A 21,678-nucleotide genomic window follows, 5' to 3' on the forward strand; every position below is an offset into this window, starting at 1 on the left:
CTTCAGCTTGAGAATCTATATAAGTATATCTTAACACTTTTGTTTAGTGCTCATATACTTGTTAGCAGCTGTAAATCTATTTTCCTCACGTCACGTTGACAAAGTTATAAACGAAACTACAATCAGCGGTTAAGCCAGACTAACTCTACAATTCTGAATGGCTAGGACTACATATATTCTCCAAGCGGTGCTCTGTGTCTTCCTCAGCCTTTCACGGGATGTGGAGATGTCGGGTAAGTTTAAAATTCATTCACATTTCGTTTTTATAAAGATTGACAGGTTTCAGAGAGAGGATGTCACTTCTTACATCTCTCGCCTGTTTAAGAAAGGGAAAATGTCCTCCTTCGTATGTATCAATACATTTGTCATTTGTTTTACAAGACAGCGGACTACAGAGTTCAGAGAATCAGGTTGTCTGCAAGAATTTCGATTAATGCTAAGGTATAATATTAATAAGAGGATATTTCATGGTATCCCACCCAAAGTCTACCACATATCCTTCATGAGTATATCGGTATGTTCTGTCATACGAACGAAATAAAATATGGTATTCAACGGGGATTTTTTTTCTATTTATTTCTTTTTTACACTTCGCATAGTATCGTTCTTATTAGACAATACTAAAAGTGATATCTTTGCATGTGAAAGATATGACATTTTGCCTAATTTGTCATAAAAAGAACTACTTTCCAGCTTAATTATATGAGTTAACAATACTGAAACAGAGAATAAAGTCCATCTCCAATTTTGGAAAGTCATGGCTGCAATACAACTAAATCAGACCAAACTAAACCACATCAGATTTTAATGTAAAAGAAAACTTTCAAACCTAATCAGTATAATCGAACACATATATTAAAGAAGTTAGAAATGTCGACGATTTCCAGAAGATCGTTTTTCGATGGGGGATTTAAATCCTCGCTCTAATTCCCCATTTGGAAAGTTACACAACCTAGTGTCTGTCCTAGCAAAATGGTGGACAACACCTGTGAGAGCAATTTCTTCCATAATGGATGTCAATCTTCTCCGTGGAGCGTATTGCAAGGAACCCTCGATGAGAATACTGTCCGAGGCAGGAGCATATGAAATCCTAGGCCCGTGTTTACGAAACGGTTGTCATACTCAAGCAAGCTCGCGTAAATCATGTGACCCTGTCAAAAAGTCCAGTGTAAAATTTAAAAACGCTATGCGGCTTTAACTGTCGAAATTTCTTCCAAATCATTGACAAAATATGAATGTTTTCTAATTTATCACTAGGGTATTGAGGTTGGACTTGATCACAGAATCTGAGTCTGAGCCCCAGGACAAACAGCATCCTTTTTCTCTCAATACGAAAAACATTTCTAAACTATGCTTAGGACATCTCTTTAAGCAGAGATGAAATAACTTACAGCATATTTAGTTACGATAGATACATAAATGAAGTGTGTAAAAGGGGTGGGACTCATTATGTCGCTCTGTGCAGAAAGAAAGAAAAACATTTTTGCGGCTTGGCTGCATGACTGGCGAGAGGGTAAATACTAATTCCCTTTCATGAAGGAGGATGTCTCTTTTCAACCATTTCTGTCCAAAAGTACCATTATCAAAGTTGATTTGCTGTGATTGACCTTCACACCGGGCCTATACACCCCACCCCATCACTTAGCTGTTGATTGACTTTCACACCGGGCCTACACACCCCACTCCATCACTTAGCTGCTGATTGACCTTCACACCGGGCCTATCTATACACCCCACCCCCATCACTAAGCTGCTGATTGACCTATACACCCCACTCCCATCACTTAGCTGCTGAATGACCTTCACACCGGGCCTATACACCCCAACCCCATCACTTAGCTGCTGATTGACCTTCACACCGGGCCTATACACCCCACCCCAACACTTAGCTGCTGAATAACCTTCACACCGGGCCTATACACCCCACCCCAACACTTAGCTGCTGAATAACCTTCACACCGGGCCTATACACCCCACCCCCATTACTTAGCTGCTGATTGACCTTCACACCGGGCCTCTACCCCCCACCCCATCACTTAGCTGCTGATTGACCCTCACACCGGGCCTATCCCCCCCACCCCATCACTCAGCTGCTGATTGACCTTCACACCGGGCCTATACACCCCACCCCTATCACTTAGCTGCTGATTGACCTTCACACCGGGCCTATACACCCCACCCCCATCACTAAGCTGCTGATTGACCTTCACACCGGGCTATACACCCCACCCCATTACTTAGCTTCTGATTGACCTTCACACCGGGCTATACACCCCACCCATCACTTATGTATCCCGTGCCCACAACATTACGTGAAGTTTATTCTGGAAGGGTTATTTGTGAAGTGACGTAAAAAGGAAAGGAGTTGCATTTTTTTAAATGACTCCATCGATGAAGGGAGTTTGATCGTATGTGATATGATGTTTTCCTGTACGAAGGTAAATTAATTATTTATAAAAGAAGGGGGGGGGGGTCTCACTGACAATGCAGTTAATGTAAAAGGTAAAGGGTTGTTAACTTACTTGAATGCATCCGTGGACAGCCGCGATTCCTCGTGAAATGTTTGAGGAAAGAAAGATGACCTCCCTTGGGGTTAAATATTTTGTTGAATGTGGGAAATACAGGTAGAGTTATATACGAATGGACGTTTCAAATTATTGAACATTCCTTGACCAAGTGATTTTAATGGTTTCAATATGACAGTTTGGTGAAATGTAGACATACATCTTTAAATGACTACTAAATATTGTAATTAAAGTTGTCGGCAAAGACGCGTTTACTAACTTGATATCTGTCTGCAAACACTTTTACGTTTCCTGCATGTAAAAAGAAACAACACTTTTTAATAACAAAGGAAACTATATTGTGTACTATTTTGTTACTAGTTAATCATGGTTTTGCATTATAATCTCTCCGAATACCGATTAATGTTAAGGATAAGGGTTTACCTTTTTTGTACTCTACCAAACCATCATCAAATCGTCTCACTACTATATAGAGAATATGGATTGGAAGAAACCCATCTGTCTCAGCTGGCTGTTGGCAACATGACAAACATGACGGCTTGCTACTACAAAGAAATGTGACGAAGTTTACATCATATGCTTTACGTTTTTCCTACTTTGTCTGCGGTTTACACCGTATGATTTACATTTTTCCTCTTAAACTGCGGTTTAATTACACCGTACGATTTACGATTTCTCTCCTTTGTCCGCGGTTTACACCGTATGATTTACATTTTCCCTACTTTGTCCGCGGTTTACACCATATAATTTACATTTTTCCTCCTTAAACTGCGGTTTAATTACACCGTACGATTTACGATTTCTCTACTTTGTCCGCGGTTTACACCGTATGATTTACGTTTCCTCTACTTAACCTGCGGTTTAAACCGTATGTATGATTTGCGTTTTCCCTACTTAGACTGCGTTTTACATCGTATGATTTACGTTTTTCCTCCTTAAACCGCAGTTTAATTACACCGTATGCTTTATGTTTTTCCTCTACTTAAACCGCAGTTTAATTACACCGTATGCTTTATGTTTTTCCTCTACTTAAACCGCAGTTTAATTACACCGTATGCTTTATGTTTTTCCTCCCTGGCCGTGTTTTACACCGTATGCTTTTATGTTTTTTCTACTTTGTCCGTGGTCTTCACAGTATGCTTTATGTTTTTCCCTTTGTGTTTGGTCTTTTATCTTCATTTTTTAAACTTCAAACGTCCGTATGATGCACAAAAACCTAGCGTACGTTTGTGGGAAGGATCCTTGTATAACTTCAGTGATGTTATTTTTCTTGTCACGGTTGATTGATGTGTGTATGAGTATTAATAAATATCTAATTATCAAACATTCGTTTCAGAACTTGTTTCCCTGAACAGACCAACAGCCCAAAGTAGTACTTACTCGAACTACTTATCACAGAATGCAGTCGATGGGAATATAAGTCAAGAACTGGGGCGAAATTCATGTGTGCATCAGATTCATAACCATTCTGAGGTGTGGTGGGGGGTAAACCTACTGAATCCAGTCAACATAGAAAAGGTCGAAATAAATTACAGAGAAGAATTTTCTTTCCGTGGTAGGACAACTTATCATTATAAAGGTCTTCAAAAGTTAATGAATTAGCTCTCTCGACTTCTTCTGTAGAACTATGCACTTGATATCAATAATATTTGGTTGGAAGCATTCATACGAGGCGAGAATTCACAATTGTACAAATGGTGGGACTGACCCCCAGGGGGCTGAGGGGCGGGCCAAAAGGGTTATTTGGCTATATTGCTTTAAGTGACTTCTTCTATGGAACTAAGAGATAGATATCAACCATATTTCACTGGAAACATCCATAGGTAGTGGGGATTCAAAGTTGTACAAATTGTCGGGTTAACACCCAAGGAGCTGAGGGGCGTGGCCAAGAAAAGGTTATTTGGCTATATTGCTATAAACGACTTTTTCTGTAGAACTATGCACTTGATATCAATCATATTTGGTCGGAAGCATTCATGGGAGGCAGGGATACAAAAATATAAAAATGATGCATCATATTTGGTCGGAAGCATTAATAGGAGGTAGGGATACAAAATTGTACAAATATTGGGGTCGACACCCTGGGACTGAGGGGCATGGCAAAATGGGTAATTTTGCTAATTTGCTTTCAACGGCCTTCTCTGGAACTCAGCGATGGTTGTCAACTATATTTTGTTGGAATCATCCCTTCATGGTGGGGAAAACATTATTTTTACACTACGCATTGAAGAGAAAGTACCGTTCTGAGTAGAAATTACTAAAAGTGATATATTTACATGTGAAAGATATGACATTTTGTACATTTTGTCATAAAGGCCTACAACTGATCAAACTTCTCGGGACCTAGTTTCTCAGCCACAGCTTGGAAACAACTGAGATCTCCATCCTATTACCATATACACAATTGTTGAGTGTAAAGAGACGGACGCACTTATGCTTCCACCCTTGTAGACTTAACCCCTGGTCATAACTTTGAAACGATTGAGATCCGCACCCCAAAACTATAAATACAAATGCTTGGCATAAAGAGACGAATGCAGTCATGATATTAGAATTGACCCATGGGTCTTGTCAAACTCCTAGGGACCTGGTCTTGTTTCTGATCTACAGCTTGGAAACAGTTGAGATCCCCATCCCATAACCATACATAAACTTGCAGGGAATGAACAATTCAGATATGCTAAAAGGATTGGCCTTGGGGTCTTGCCATGATTCTTTAAAAATCCAGGGGAGGGATACAGGCCCTCTGGGCCTCTTGTACTAATAGTATGTGAATTCTGTTTTACACGATAATTTACCGGAAAAAGGTACGGAAAGTCCGGCTTCCGAAATTAAGTGTGCACAATCATACGCACACGTAATCAACATTAGCATCTGTTTACAATTGTGTTTATTGCTAATGTATTTGTTAGGAGCTCTAAATCAACTTTTCTAAAGTCACGTTGTTCCATTCTGAATGGCTTGGACTACGTATATTCTCCATACGGTGCTCTGTGCCTTCTTCAGCCTTTCACATGTTGTGGAAATGTCAGGTAAGTTTAAAATTCATTCACAGTTCTTTTTTTATAAAGAATGAACAGTTTCAGGGAGAGGATTTCACTTTGTACATGTACATACTCATCTCATTCAACTACTCTCGCCTGTTTAACATTGCGTTTGTCATTTGTTTGACAAGACAGCGGTCTACAGAGTTCTGAGTATCACGTTGCCCGCAAGAAACTTCGATTACTGCTGAGTTATATAAAGTGGATATTTCAAGGTTTATCACCCACAGTCTACTACATATCCTTCATAAGTATGGTACACTGTCGGTATGTTCTGTCATACGAACGAAATGTATATGGTAGTCATTTTTACACTACGCATTAAAGAGGAAATACCTTTCTGACTAGACAAAACTAAAAGTGATATCTTTATGACATTTTCTATATTTGGCATAAAAATAACTACTGTCCAGCTTAATTATTTGAGTTCACAAAAATGAAGAAGAAAATAAACTCAATCACCAATTTTGGAAAATGTGGTTGCATTACAACCGTTTTTTACTAAATCACATTAAACTAAACCCCAATTGATTGTACTGTACTAGGATACTTTTGTACTGAATCTGTGGAATAGGACACTTATATTAAAGTAGTTAGAAATGTGGTCAATTTCCACATGTATCAATAAAGAACTTTACTGTGAAGGAGTTAAGTCCTCTCTTTATTTCCCCATTCGGAAAGTTCAGTGAATTACACAACCTAGTGTCTGTCATAGCAAAATGGTGGCCAACTTTCCTTCAACTTGCGTAAATCACGTGACCCTGCCAAAAAGTCGAGTGTCAATTGATGAATGGATTTTTATCTTTTGTGATATGATGCTTTCCTGTACCAAGGTAAATTAATTATTTGTAAAATAAAGGGGGTCTCACTGACAATCGAACAGATATAAAAGATTAAGGGATTTTAGCTTACTTGAAAGGATGCACCCGTGGGCAACCGCGATTGCTAGTGACATGTTGGAGGTAAGAAAGATGACCTCCCTTGGGGTTAAATATTTTGTTTAATGTGGGAAAAACAGGTACAGTTATATACGAATGAACGTTTTAAATTCTTTAATTTTCCTGGCCAATTGATTTTAATGGTTTATAAATATGACAGTTTGGTGAAATGGAGATATACATCTTTAAATGACTACTAAAATTTCTAATTAAACTTGTTGGCTGAGACGCATTCACTTCCTTGATATTTGCAAACACTTTAACGTTTCCTGCATGTAAAATGAAATTACACTTTTTAATAACAAAGGACACGATACTGTGTTCTATTTTGCTACTAGTTAATCATGGTTTTGCATTATAAACTCTCCGAATATCGATTAATGTTAAGGATAAGGGTTTATCTTTTTTGTACTCTACCAAACCATTATCAAATCGTCTCACTACTATTCTTAATACTAATAAATGATCCAGGTGGAATAAAGATATTGGAAGAACTCAAAGATCTTTATATCAATGCTGATCCTCTGTTCCAGCTCGGTTTTGGCAAAATGACAAACATTTCGGCAAAATGTAAAGCATACGATGTAAACTGTATTACGTTTACTTCACGTTTTGCTTACTTTGTCTGCGTTTGACATCGTATGCTTTACGTTTTCCTTACTTTGTGTGCCTTTTACATGGAATGATTTACATTTTCCTACTTTTTTCGCATTTGAAATCGAATACTTCGTTTCCTTCTTTGTCTCCGGTTTATACCTATATAACATTATCATAATTAACACTTCCAGTTACATAAACATGATATCTCTAGAATTATACTACACAGAGAGTATACGTCTATGAAACAGCGTTATAAGATCAATACTTTGTGATGTAAAGAGTAGCAGACACAAATTTTTAAGTTCCAAATTCCGTGGGGCCGAGAGAATAATGCTCCACTAAATGAACTACATGTATTACTCTCTGCATCAAATACAAATGTATTCACACCAGGAGGGAAGAAGATTTGAATGGTACTGTAACTTTCCCGTTTCCCATGCTTTGTCCGCGGTTTACACCATATGACTAACGCTTTTTATGCGTTGTCCGCGGTTTATACCGTCTGATTTACGTATTCCATATTTTGTCGCGGTTTTCACTGTATGTTTTACGTTGCTCCTGCTTTGTTCGCGGTATTTGCCGTTAGCTATACGTTTCCCCTCCTTTTGTACACGTTTTACGTCGTACGCTTTACGTTTTCCTACATGGTCTGCGGTTTATACGGTATGCTTTACGTTTGCTCTGATTTGTCTGCAGTTTACAACGCATGCTTTACCTTTTCCCTACTTTGTCTGTGGTTTACACCGTATGTTTTACGTTTCCCCTGCTTACGCTGGTCATACGAGTAATATGCTTGTTGTATGGTTATACATCATGCGGCTTAAAGTTGCCTTGATACTTACTTACAAACTAGCGTACATATCTTTCTTCAATATTACTATTACTATTGCATAATCTGAATTCATACCATACAGTATTTGCAATGAAAACACGTGTATTTGTTTACAGTTTGGTTAAGTTTCGTGTATTTTGTCCTCACTTCGTCATTTTTTCGTCTATTGCCACATAGATGTAACTGCCGCACGACATACATGCTTATTTCAACATTCGGTAAAAAAAAAAACAACGTTTGAGGTTGTCAAAAACATGTGAATAGGGGTTACTATCTTGTTGAATAATTTGTGTGGTGTCGATGTTCTGTAATGTATCTTGCGGTTAAAAAACGTAATGACCTGTGCGGTTTTCAGTAATGCGTTCAGCGGTGATAACTTTATCGTAAATTGACACTTTCACTTTCACAAACATGTGAATAGGGGTTACTATCTTGTTGAATAATTTGTGTGGTGTCGATGTTCTGTAATGTATCTTGCGGTTAAAAAACGTAATGACATGTGCGGTTTTCAGTAATGCGTTCAGCGGTGATAACTTTATCGTAAATTGACACTTTCACTTACATAATCATGAACTCTTTAGAAGCATACTACACAGAGATTATAGTCTCTGTCCTACGTTATAATATCAATACATTGTGATGTAAAGAGTTGCAAACAAAAATAAACTCCTACATGTGTTACTATCTGCATCAAATACAAATTCATTTACATAAGGAAACAACGAAGTTTTGAATGGTACTGTTACCTTCCTGTTGTTTCAACCAAATACCAAATATCTGTATTGAACAGCATTGTGCTGTACGGTTGTAGCTCTAACACTTCCGTTAATGCCTCGAATGTCCCTACGCAGTGATAACACAGGTTTTGTCTTAGTTCAAATCCCCTGAAAATGAATAACCAGTCATTCAGATTGAGGATAAAATGTTTTCGATCATAGCCTAGTGAGCCTTTCCAAAAACGGCACATCCTCTGAATCTTTTGTTCTCATATTAGGTACCGGGCGAGGAGCACAACATACCTATCCCAACAGTATATTTGATTTCATCTCCATTTTTGCAGAGGTTAATGTTTATCCTGTCATGTATACTTGTTATTAAAGATACACACATAACAAACACAAGAAATAAGTTTGATTGGATTTATTGGTCACAACTTTCTAAACAGCCGTCGACCCAATAAGTCAATATGGGTGTAATTTGACAGACCACAATCAACGAACAAACAATTCAATAATCACTAATCAGCGGTTTCTTGGTATCAGCTCCCCGCTGATTATTGTACAAATCAATAGATTAAATGTTTGAGGGTGACCAACTCCCCGTTAATCAACAATTAACAGTTGCTGGGTATCAGCTCCCTGGTAATTATCAAGCAAATTCAAAATCAGCTATCAAATATCAATGTATTCAATATAACATAGATCAATGTTCATATATAAATCACAATAAGTGAAATGTCCATAATACTGTCAAATAGACATACTTGCCAGCTACATCAAATAGCTTGAAATCTGCTTAAAATAACTTATCTGCGAAATATGCAGCGCGAATACACATTTTTCTTACGGATACAGTTGATTGTGGTTGTTCCATTCTTTCACATAACACACAAGTCACAACAGCTATGTTTAGATCCCCCAAATCCCCTGTCCACTCTTATATGCCATGTTTGTTGACGCAGAAACTAAAATTTACAATAAAAAGCACACCAGCAGTATACCGCAATAAAGGGTTGGGAATGGGTGGGTTTATGAATATTTAGCTTCCAAAGCATTTTCAGATACTTAATATTATGCGAAAATCTTTTTGCGTTGATTCTAATGTGATCACGTCTGCACAACCGGAAACAGATGGCTATGGCCCGAGGGGAGATAACCATCGTCGATTCCGGAATTAAATTTTCAGGCGTTCACAACACCAAAAGTTTGTGTTTCCTTTAATAACCGTAACAGTGGTTTATTACACAATTGGTATTATATGTGAAGTGCTGTGTCAAAATTTTGCGTTTTCATATATAGAGCAGAATTCGCGCTACAGGATTCAGCTGCCAATATGGTACAGTTATATGCCGTTTTATATAACAAAATGTATATAGCACTCTCTAGATTGAAGTATATCATCAATATTTTTTCATCTTTCATGTTATCTTGTAATTTCTACTTCATTCACCTTTAAAAAAAAGAAAAGTCAACAATATTCGTTCAACAATGCATAACAAACAACCCATATACATAAACCCTTGTTGTACTTTTAATATTGGCCAAGCGATTTTCATTTTTTACAATTTAACTTAAGAATATTTTATCTAAAAGTAAGCAAAAAATCGGGATTAATAATAATACAAATACGCTCATCTGCTGAAGTGGGGTTTTAGTCGCATCACATGTTACACTTGCTACACCGCAAGGTATAATTACTATACCGCAAAAGTTTTTACTCGTTTGACCAGCTTACTGCTTTGTTCGCGGTAGTCTCCGTAAGCTTTACGTTTTCCCTCCTTTGACCGCGATTTACACAGTATGTTTTTCGTTTTCCATTTCTTTCACATATTCACGTTCATTAAGCTTTGAGTACTGTCTATCTTCATTTTGCAAACTTCAAATGTTCGTATAAAACACCAAAAATAATCGTACGTTTGTTGGAGGATTCATGTATAACTTAAGAGATGTAACTGTTCTTGTCACGATTGATTGATGTTTGTATAAGTATTAATAATTCACTGGACAGCACATATCATCTCATATCATCATAAAATAACGATAGTTTTGTCTTGATTGGCTTCCTTCTTTTTATCTTTAACGCAGGCAAAATTGTTCAATCATTCGATCGTTTCAGAACTAGTTTCTCTAAACGGACAAACAGTCGAAAGCAGTAGTTACCACTTACCAAAGTATGCTGTGGATGGGGATTTAAATTCATGTGCGTACCAGGCTCGTAGACAAGTTGAGGTGTATTTGAGGGTAAACCTACAGAGACGAGTCAACATAGAAAAGGTCGAAATACATTACAGAGAAGAACTTTCTGTCGTCAGTGGTAGGACTATTTTTCATTATAAAGGTGTTCAAGAGTTAATGATTCACTTCTCTCGAGCTTTTCAAGTTATGATCAATTTAGACAGAAAAATGCGTAAATAAACCAATAAACCACTTGCGCTTGCTCTGATGCATAATTTGTTTTCCTTGTGTAAAAATCTTGACGACAAAGGAAAAATGTACAGAGAATAACATGCATGTCATTCAATTAATGCAATTATTACGTTTTAAACAAAGTCTTTCTATCGAAACAAATATTTTGTGGTTAATATTGTAGACCTATTTGGAAATCGATTCTCTGGTTTCGAGGTGTACCTTTCGAATTCCACCCAGAGACGAAGAGAAGACCAATGTTCCAAGGACCAATCAGCGAACGTGAACCAATTTCAAAGTTTTGTAAGTCTCAAAGAGTGTAAAGGAACTGCACAATATGTGATTATATACAACCACCGGGAAACGCTTGGTTTACTTGACTTGCTTGACGACAACGCACTCCCAAAGCTGTGTGAAGTGAAGGTGTATGGTGAGTAGGTACCGAAGTCTCCATACTAGACCGAACGCTATCGGAAAGGTTAAGAAATGCATTATTGTTGTATTTGCCTGTTTCTTGTTGAACAGTCATCGCCACGAACATCCTAAAAATGCAAGAATTGGTCATTTATGAGGTTATCTCTCCAATTATTTTCAAAATGTGTCTTTTTTTATCCGACAGGATGTGACGAGGGCACATATGGAAATGGAAATTGTGACGAAACATGTTCCTCGAATTGTCCCGGCAGTCTCTGTTATCCAAATTCAGGAATTTGTCTGTGTATGTTATGGAATCTTTCATAGTTATTTTGCAATAGTATCCCTTAATATCTTTACAATGTTCGATAGACGATGATCATAATAAATATAATCTTCTTCCTCAAATTGTAATTTAAAATCTTATTTCTAAAAGAATATTTGACATTCATGTATTTCAAAATCCAACTTTGCTAATTAAAAAGACTGTTTTCCAAAACAATGGCAGCGATACATTTTAATGTTATTATTTCGATATGATACAAGACCGTGGTGACACCACAAATACCACACCGGGGACAACAGCCTGCCGACCTTGTCCAGGGTCATGTGCTGGTCCTTGTGACGATTCCGGATGTTGTAAGGGTAAGTGTAATTATTTATTTTAGGGGTTTGAATAGTTTTGGTATTATCATCTGATAAAAGTTTCTATTCAATCTTTCATAGTTATTTTGCAATAGTATCCCTTAATATCTTTACCATGTTCGATAGACGATGTTCATAATAAATGTAATCTTCTTCCTCAAATTTTAATTTAAAATCTTATTTCTAAAAAAAATATTTGACATTCATGTATTTCAAAATCCAACTTTGCTAATTAAAAAGACTCTTTTCCAAAACAATGGCAGCGATACATTTTAATGTTATTATTTCGATATGATACAAGACCATGGTGACACCACAAATACCACACCGGGGACAACAGCCTGCCGGCCTTGTCCAGGGTCATGTACTGGTCCTTGTGACGATTCCGGATGTTGTAAGGGTAAGTGTAATTATTTATTTTAGGGGTTTGAATAGTTTTGGTATTATCATCTGATAAAAGTTTCTATTCAATAAAACATAGGAAATGGATGACGGCGATATCAATTTGTCATTCATACATTTTATATCCTAACCTGAAGAAAAAACTTACTGTTGCTGTTGTCTTAAATTTGAAAACAATATTTCTAAAGTGCGATTAACAAGTTGCTATCACTTTATATGTACCTTGGATACCCGCATATAAATATTGAAATACATTGTGATGGATACAGCTGGTGGCAGAAGGATTGAACCACTGACCCTTGCTAGCCGCCATTAACAATTTATGGTTACTGCTGATAAAAACCTGACTATATTATCGTTACCATTGTCGGCCAATACACACTGGTTAGGTTATTCGGTGTCAATCATTTCCGATTTATACATTGTAATTTAGTCAACAGCGAACACCTCCTGGTATTGTAGTATTTTTATACAGTTATTGTGTTGATTCTCTTTTCAGATTTTGTATTTGAGTACGTAAACTTTGGTATTTGTACATTGTATATTTACATTGTGATATTTATGCCGTATGTACTGACGCTTTGGTATTTTAGTTCTAGTTTACTGATAAGGTGTTATTATTTTAACATTGTTTACTGACGAATTGGTATTTTGGTTATAGTACATTAAGACGGTGGTATTTTTTTCACATTGTTTACTGACGCTTTGATATTTTGGTTCAAGTAGATTAAGAAAGTGGTATTATTTTATCATTGTGAACTGACGCTTTAGTATTTTAGTTCTAGTATTAAGAAGGTGGTATTATTTTACCATTGTTTTTCTGACTAATTTGTATTTTGGTTCAAGCAGATTAAGAAGGTGGTATTATGTTATCATTGTATGTTGACGCTTTGGTATTTTAGTTCTAGTATACTAAGAAGGTGGTTTTATTTTTACACTGTTTTCTGACTTATTGGTTCAAGTAGATTAAGAAGGTGGTATTATTTTACCATTGTTTACTGACGCTTTGGTATTTTAGTTCTAGTATACTAAGAAGGTGGTATTATTTTATCATTGTGAACTGACGCTTTGGTATTTTAGTTCCAGTATTCTAAGTAGGTTGTATTATTTTATCATTGTTTACTGACGCTGAGATTGTTTTGGTTTTTTTCCTTTGTATACATTCTTTTTTAATTAGTGTAAATCATACACAGATTTTTGCAATGGCTGTTGTGTGTAGATTGTGCAATGAACCTCCTTCCACTGACAGATCAGTCAGGGATGAACATGTAGATAAGAATAGGTAGGGGAATTTTCTAGAGTTAGACAGTTATGACCGAAATACAACATATTGCAGCTTTTGTAGTGGTATGAAAAAGTTCCTTTTAATCCCTGCACGTGCCTCGTTACTTATGAACAAGGTGGTACCTCCTCATGAATAATTAATTTATATGATTTGTTTAAGAGGAAACGTACTAAAAAAAATGAGATCTTGCAAAAGGGGCCTACTCGGGCATGGACCCTGAATGTCGCGGCCGCAATGTGATGTTCAGCGTGGTGTGTTACAACTGTCAGTTCACAATAGGTATTGTTATTTCACACAATATCAACATTATTTTCGTAAGTTAACCTTATAATTAGCTGTCACAATGTAACAAAAGACTAAACAGTGTTGCTAAATGTTATTCACCCCACAGATGAGCAGGACACAGCCAGAATGACCAAGGAGCCTATTACTACCCCAGTGCTCGCCGGTGTGACTGGACTCTTAGCAATTCTGTTGATGGTTTCTGTCATCATTATTATCAAGTGAGTAAGCAATTATCAAGATTTGTAAAGCATTATGGTTCATTATTGGCTTTTAATTGGTTTTGAATAAATGAATCATTGTGTAAATGTTAAGAAATGCATTTCAACTTTATTAATTGAAAGAAGTATAAAAAACATACATATAAATATTTTTATTTATTTTTAAGACATTTTTATTACATAAATACGTAAACACCACATACACCCACATACACCCACATACATACAATTCCCATTAGCTTGGTTTGTCAATCATCTCTTTCATCGTCATCTCTTTCATCATCATTGTAATCGTCACTGTCAATCATCATCAATAGTAATACATCATTATCATCATTACCATTCTCATATTAATACATCATCATCAGAAATGCATTTCAACTTTATTTATTGAAAGAAGTATAAGAAACATACATATAAATATTTTTATTTATTTTTTAAGAAATTTTTATTACATAAATACGTAAACACCCTAGTCAATCATCATCAATAGTAATTCACCATTACCATTCTCATATTAATAGATCATCATCATCATCATCATCATCATCATCATCAATCATCATCATCATCATCATCATCATCATCATCATCATCATCATCATTCTTATATCAATACATCATCATCATCATCACCATCACCATCATCATCATCATCATCATCATCATCATCATCATTTTCATCAATATCAATGTAAAATCATTATTATTCATGCGTCTTCATCATCATCATCCTCATCCTCAATAATCATCAATAAATCTTCATCACCATTAATGCAAAATCATAATTTTCAATACATCATCATCATCATCATCATCATCATCATCATCATCATCAACATCAATGTGTCATCAATGTATCATCATTGTTACCATCATTATACTATATATGTACTTATAAGTACTGACAACCATACACAAACATTCATCCCACCATATATTCTGATAAAAACACACACACACAAACAAACACATACATCATACTAACCTGCATACGACACGTACACAGACATTCTCAGAGAGAGAGAGAGAGAGAGAGAGAGAGAGAGAGAGAGAGAGAGAGAGAGAGAGAGGTCCCATAATAATGCACATAGATGTCAAGGTTTGACAGGAAAAAATACATATTTATAGGATTACGGGTTATATTTCCAGGATATGTTTCCATTTTCTCCGATCAGTTTCAAACTTCCTTCTTATGTAGCTGTTTTTACTATTGTTAATATAGTTCTGGGCCCGTATTCATGAGACCGTTCTCATGCTCAAGCGTGGACTTTGTGCTCAAGCCGAATTTCTTATTTTCGTTATAAATGATTTAAGCGAGTTACAAAAAAAGTTGCTTTGAGGACAGAATCCAATCTTGAACATGAGTACTGTTTCATGAATACGGGCCCTGAACAAGGAAATGTTTTTTGATGACATTGATAAGTGCATTGAGACTCAAAGATTTGTGAAGACATATGGTTTTATATAAATAATGTTTGATAAGAATTAAAAAAAACATTATCAACAGTAGCTTGTGGTGATAATATTCCAAAAAGAAATGATTCCTTATCTATAAAAATAGGGTTTAGCAGAATGTCACAAAGAGTTTTAAGTCTCTATAGTAGTCCCTGCACTTCTTGACATTCCCATAAACAATGAGCTTTAGTTTCTCTTTCCATATTAAACAGAGTACATAAGGATTCTGGGATTTAAATTTGTTTTTAAAAGAAAAGTGTTAGTTACTTGAATACGGTGAATGAATTTTTTTTTTGTGACAGTAAATGGAATTCTAAGTATTTTCGGCCATTTATCAGTTTCAAACTCAAAGTCAAACTACTTATTCAATTTCTTCATCCAAGTAAGTGCTGCTGCTGGTGTAATTATGTAGTTATAGAAGTCTTTAGATCCTTTTTTATTCTTGAAGAAGTTTTCAAAAAAAAAGTGGTACAAAAGGTTGGGATGGTCTTCCTATCTGAAAATCATATTTCGTAAGAAAACGCTTGGTGATGAGACCAGTACTTGGTAATGGAGAAAGTTTGTGTTAATTCAAATTAAAAAAACAAAAATCTTCCCTTCTTGTATATCTGTGTTATACCAGAGTGGGTTTTTTAAGACAGAATCTTGTCTAACTTACCTCATGGAACTAGAATTATTCAGTATAACCCAACCTTTGAAGATATCTTCCAAAACATATTTTGGTAGTTAGATCCACATTTACGAATGTATTCTTTACTACAATTGTGCAACTTTTTTTTTACATCTATAATCAAATTTTAAAGCAAATTCCATTTTCCTGATGACTGAAGTACTCTTCTTACCCAACCTAGTTTCAGGGAATCTATAAAAGCATGTACGTCAACCTTTTATATCTTTATAATTTTGAAGTACTACATGTTTATTTTATTTTATGAGGTTTGCCATTCCACAGGAAATCAAATAATAGGGAATTCAGCTTTGTAATATATCTTTCAGTTGGGTTTGGTAAGGTAATAAAAAATAATTAAGCTGAGAAGTTAACAAAGACTATTTGATATTGAGTCTACCTATTGGAGTCAAGACTTCTCCTACTCCATATATCAATAAGAGATTTGAGTTTCACAATTTTTTTGATCAAAATTCATTCTGGGGATCTAGCTTAAATCAACCGAAAAATCTTTTCCTAAAAAAGTGAACTTCCCCCAAAGCAGAGTTATTTATGGCAAGAAAGTTTCCAGACTATATTCTCTACTGCCTATCCATGCAACCAGAGTTTTGTTAGTATTAATATTTAATCAGGATATCTTTGCAAAACTGTTTAATTCAAGGATTGAATCCTTTAGAGACCTCTCTGAACCATTTATTATTAAGCCCGTGTCATCAGCATATTGTACATTCAGAATATTTACATTTTGAAATTGGATTCCTTTAATATTTCTATTATTTCTTATTAGGGCCCCGTATCGGAGATACGTGTGCCCTATAGTTATCACTCTGTCTGTCTGTCTGTCTGTCTGTCCGTCCGTCAACAAATTGTGTTCATGACTCATAACTTTTGTATTTATTGATCGATGTACATGAAATTTGGTCAAGATGTTCAGTTTACAAAAATACACATTGAGGTAAAAAGTCAAGGTCACAGGTCAAGGCATCAGGTTCAAAGGTCAATGTCAAATTTTGCATCTTTTCACTGATAAACATTTTGTTATGACACTTTGAAGCAATGTTGCTCAGAATTAGACAAGGAGTCAATTGACCAAAGGTCAAGGTCAAAGGTCACAGTCAAATTTTGTCTTTTCCCTGATGAACATTTCATTATGACAATATGAGGCAAAGTTGGTCCGAGTTTAAAAAGGAGTAAACTGACTGAAGGTCAAGGTCATTTTATGTGATTATGGAGCAAACTTGTTCAGAGCTTAACACAGAGTCAACTGACCTTATGTCCAGGTTACGGGGTGGAAAGGGTCAAGGTCAAGTTTTGTGTTTTTCACTGATGAACATTTTGTTATGATATTATGAAGCAAAGTTGGTCGGAATTAAAGGATAAGTTAGCTGAATAAAGATCAGGGTCACTGGGTTAATGGTCAAGGCATATTGGGTCCAAAGGTCAAAGACAAAGTGGATATCTGACTTTGACCCTGGCTCTTGATGGAGGTATATAAGGTGAAATAAAACAAATCAAAGCTAACAAATGAGTATTGGAACAGTATTTACATTTCTGTAAACCCGGCAAATATGGAGGTGGAAGGAAAATGTATATTTTGCTTCCTTGCGATTCTTTTTGAACTCAAAACGGCAAGCTCAGCTATATGGGCAGATTGCTTCTTGATGAGACGGGGCCCTTACTGACATGTCAGTGTTCTAGTTCTTGCTGCTAGGCCTTCAACGCAAAGAATATAATTACATGGGGCAGTTGGATATTCATAGGTACAGAAATTGAAAGAAGAATAAAAACATACATATATTTTAAACAATTGCTGTTTTGAAAGGTTTTTTTATCTCTTCAAATTAGAATGAGAATAAAACAAACAACGCCCTCCCGAGATGAGAACCATCAAGGTATATATTTGGAACTGAATACTAAATGTACTTTCTGTAATTCAAATTAATATTTTATTCAAATGTATGTATACAAATATAACTCCATTTCTTCTGTAAATACAATTTATGTAGTAGTACATTTGTTGATAAGAGCTAGCAGAGAGGAGTTGATCACATAGTCCCCAGCTAATATAAATATTTTATAATTGTTAGGTAAACGAAAAGTAATCAATCACTATAAAGTGTTATGTTAGAAATAATATTCACTACCACATACAACTGTCATACTATTAAATGATGTCAAACCTTTGCTATTGTGTTTCCATGTTTTACAGAGGATACGTATGACGACCTGAACACAATGGCATTACAGCCACCGAATACCTATGATGATTTGAGGAATGTCAGTAACAGTCAGGGAAGAAAGTAGCACTGCCTGTTTGATAGTCTACAGTGACTTATATTATATTGCTTGTTTAGTAGTCTTAACACAGACTGACGTGACTTGTATATAAGTTGAGTATAAACATCACTTCATTTATAGGTCAGAATTGGTCACAAAAAAGTGCCCCTTGATAGTAAATCTGCCTGTAAGTGCCGAAAGTAAAAACTGAAAATAGCCCTTAGCAAAACTGACACGACATGTATGATCTGCTTGTTTAATAGTCGACACACAGACTCACATGACTTGTATGATATTGCTTGTTTAATAGTCGACACACAGACTCACATGACTTGTATGATTTTGCTTGTTTAATAGTCTGCACACAGACTGACACGACATGTATGATCTGCTTGTTTAATTGTCGACCCACACAGACTCACGTGACTTGTATATTTTGCTTGTTTAATAGTCGACACACAGACTCACATGACTTGTATGATTTTGCTTGTTTAATAGTCTGCACACAGACTGACACGACATATATGATATTGCTTGTTTAATAGTCTGCACACAGACTGACATGATTTGTATGGTATTGTTGTTTAATAGTCTACACACAGACTGACGTGATTTGTATGGTATTGCTTGTCATAGTCTACACACAGACTCACGTGACTTGTATATATTGCTTGTTGAATAGTCTACACATAGACTGACATGACTTGTATGGTATTGCTTGTTTAAGAGTCTACACACAGACTCACGAGACTTATATGGTATTGCTTGTTTAAGAGTCTACACACAGACTCGCGTGACTTGTATGGTATTGCTTGTTTAATAGTCTACACACAGACTCGCGTGACTTGTATGGTATTGTTTCGTTAAAAGACTTCGCTCAGACTCACGTGACGTGTATGGTATTGGTTGTTAATAGTCTACACACAGACACACGTGATTTGTATGGTATTGCTTGTTAATAGTCCACACACAGACTCACGTGACCTGTATGGTTCTGCTTGCTAATAGTCTACATAGACTCACGTGACTTTTATGATTTGCTTGTTTAATAGTCTACATTCAGACAGACGAGTTATGTTGATGATTGCCTGTTTTAACAGTATTTCCAATGTGTCTTTTTTGTACAGTTTGTATATAAGTTGAGTAAAAACATCATTTTTTTAGGTCAGAATTTGTCACGAAAAAGAGCCCTTGACGGTAAATATGCCTTTAAGCGGCGCATGTAGTTTTTTGTCGTTATCATTTTAAACTTTAGATTTTAAAAAAGGCATTTTCTCGCTTTGTTGCAATGGTAGAGTGAAAACTGAAATTATCCCTAAGCAAAACTGACCCTATCCATCCACACTATTTGACATATCCTGTGGAATGTCAGTTCATTTTATGTAATACTCCTTAAATTTATTTTCTACATTTGGGAATCATTTAAAACCGTCTCGATATCATATCGGAGACTATTATAACATATCCATGCTCACATTTGTACAAGATGTTGAAACTTAAATACAGATATTAATTGTATTACACAACCACAGCTGCGTAAGCAGGTATAGAATAGGACTATGTATCCACAATACAGAGATCGGGAAATATAACTTTAGTACTTTATCATTTACATTTGAAAAGTTTTTACTTTCCTTTAGCATCATAAGTCTTCAAAAAGGTTAGCGACAACAGTCTAACGTATATTAAAATGAACTGGTTAACACAATTATTGTTCGGTGCATTTGAAGCACATTCTTTATTGCTTGAGTGTATGTGTAGAAATTCCATGTACTAGAAATAAAATGCAAAAAATATATTGTATACTTTTTACATTTACTTCCTTTGCTTCCACCCTAACTCGTTGTTATTGAGATTCTTATGTTCTGTATGTGACATTATTTTCTTTGGGACCACTTATCCTCATTTATCATATTCCATTATATTATATTTTGCTATAGACCAATCACGTTGATGTAACAATCAATACCCAAACCGACAATATTTTGCCTAACAATTGTTTGTCAATGTAATATAATTTTGAGATGAAGTATTTATAATGCATGCATTTGGAGATAAAATATCTTATTGATAAAATATTTTAATCTCATGTTTCTGTATTGGACTTGTATCGTTTTGTTGTTTCCTTTAATTCTACATTCACAAAAAGATTATGTTTATTGTTTCTACATGTCAGTTGTTATAGAAAAAACAAAGTAGGGAACCTTATTTTGATTATGTGTAATTCTTTGTTCTACATTTTTGGTATAAGTCTGTAATTGGAATCATCTGATTCTGCACCTATAGTAGATATGTTGATTTATTTATTTTCCGTTCTTTGTCATCCTCTACTATTCCAAGATCTCCAGACAATTAAATATCATCTGTGTTGCCTGTGTTTGTTTTTCACTAGCAAAATATACATACTATGGTGGTGCGATGATAAGTTTCTGCTATGTTTGATATCCCGAGTGGATCAAGTGGCTCCACTGGCCGAAATACTGGGGGATGTGATAGTAGAGAGTTCAATTTTTGGTTAGAAATTAATGACTCAGTCCATGTAAACGGAACTAGTGATACACTTTTCATTGTTAATAACTTGTTTTAAGTGGCAACAATCTTTTCACTAAACACTGGTTAGCGCTAGCTAACCTTTGAGCAACCGGAGCAACAGTGTTACCAACTAGTGAGTACACAAAAACATTCACCAAATCCTAGCAGGTTTATCCAACAAATGGCAGTGAGTAAACCTAAAGTGATTGTGGGAGAAACTCATTTCTACTGTTAACTATACATTATCTCTATCTAATCATGATGTTCTATTAAATACCCTGATGTAATATTATATACAATTTCTTCAAACGACTTCTTCTTCTTAACCAATGATTGGAATTTAACTAAATATGACTGGAAGCATCCCTAGGTGGTGGTGATTCGAAATTGTATAAATATAGTTGGGCTGCCCCCCCCCCCCCCCCCCCCCC

At 35.7% G+C, this 21,678-nt stretch overlaps 2 protein-coding genes across 3 annotated transcripts in view; both read left to right on the top strand.

Moving 5' to 3' along the window:
- Positions 1–21,077, top strand: LOC110445957. Of its 2 annotated transcripts, none has more exons than XM_021490858.1 (9): positions 1–233; positions 10,775–10,972; positions 11,249–11,494; positions 11,684–11,782; positions 12,025–12,123; positions 12,425–12,523; positions 14,202–14,313; positions 18,284–18,330; positions 18,648–21,077. In XM_021490858.1, the coding sequence occupies exons 1-9, from the start codon at positions 158–160 to the stop codon at positions 18,740–18,742; spliced, it is 1,071 nt and encodes a 356-aa protein (XP_021346533.1). In that variant the 5' UTR covers positions 1–157; the 3' UTR covers positions 18,743–21,077. The 2 variants fall into 2 exon arrangements, with proteins under 2 accessions (XP_021346533.1, XP_021346534.1); XM_021490859.1 differs by lacking the exon at positions 1–233 and adding an exon at positions 5,410–5,557.
- LOC110445958 overlaps positions 4,525–21,678 on the top strand; it is a 31,229-nt gene continuing 14,075 nt past the window's right edge. The window contains exon 1 of the mRNA XM_021490860.1: positions 4,525–5,461. The gene's annotated coding sequence lies outside the window, so the exon portion shown is untranslated. The remainder of the gene's footprint in view (positions 5,462–21,678) is intronic.

Source organism: Mizuhopecten yessoensis, unplaced genomic scaffold (genome assembly GCF_002113885.1).
Source record: "Mizuhopecten yessoensis strain PY_sf001 unplaced genomic scaffold, ASM211388v2 scaffold2429, whole genome shotgun sequence".
In the NCBI taxonomy this organism is placed as follows: Eukaryota; Metazoa; Mollusca; class Bivalvia; order Pectinida; family Pectinidae; genus Mizuhopecten; species Mizuhopecten yessoensis.

Coding starts and splice junctions, on each gene's coding strand:
- LOC110445957 (XM_021490858.1), top strand. CDS start 158: ATGGCTAGGACTACATATATTCTCCAAGCGGTGCTCTGTGTCTTCCTC. Junction 10,973..11,248: donor AGAACTTTCTGTCGTCAGTG/GTAGGACTATTT, acceptor TTAATATTGTAG/ACCTATTTGGAAATCGATTC. Junction 12,524..14,201: donor CGATTCCGGATGTTGTAAGG/GTAAGTGTAATT, acceptor TTCACCCCACAG/ATGAGCAGGACACAGCCAGA.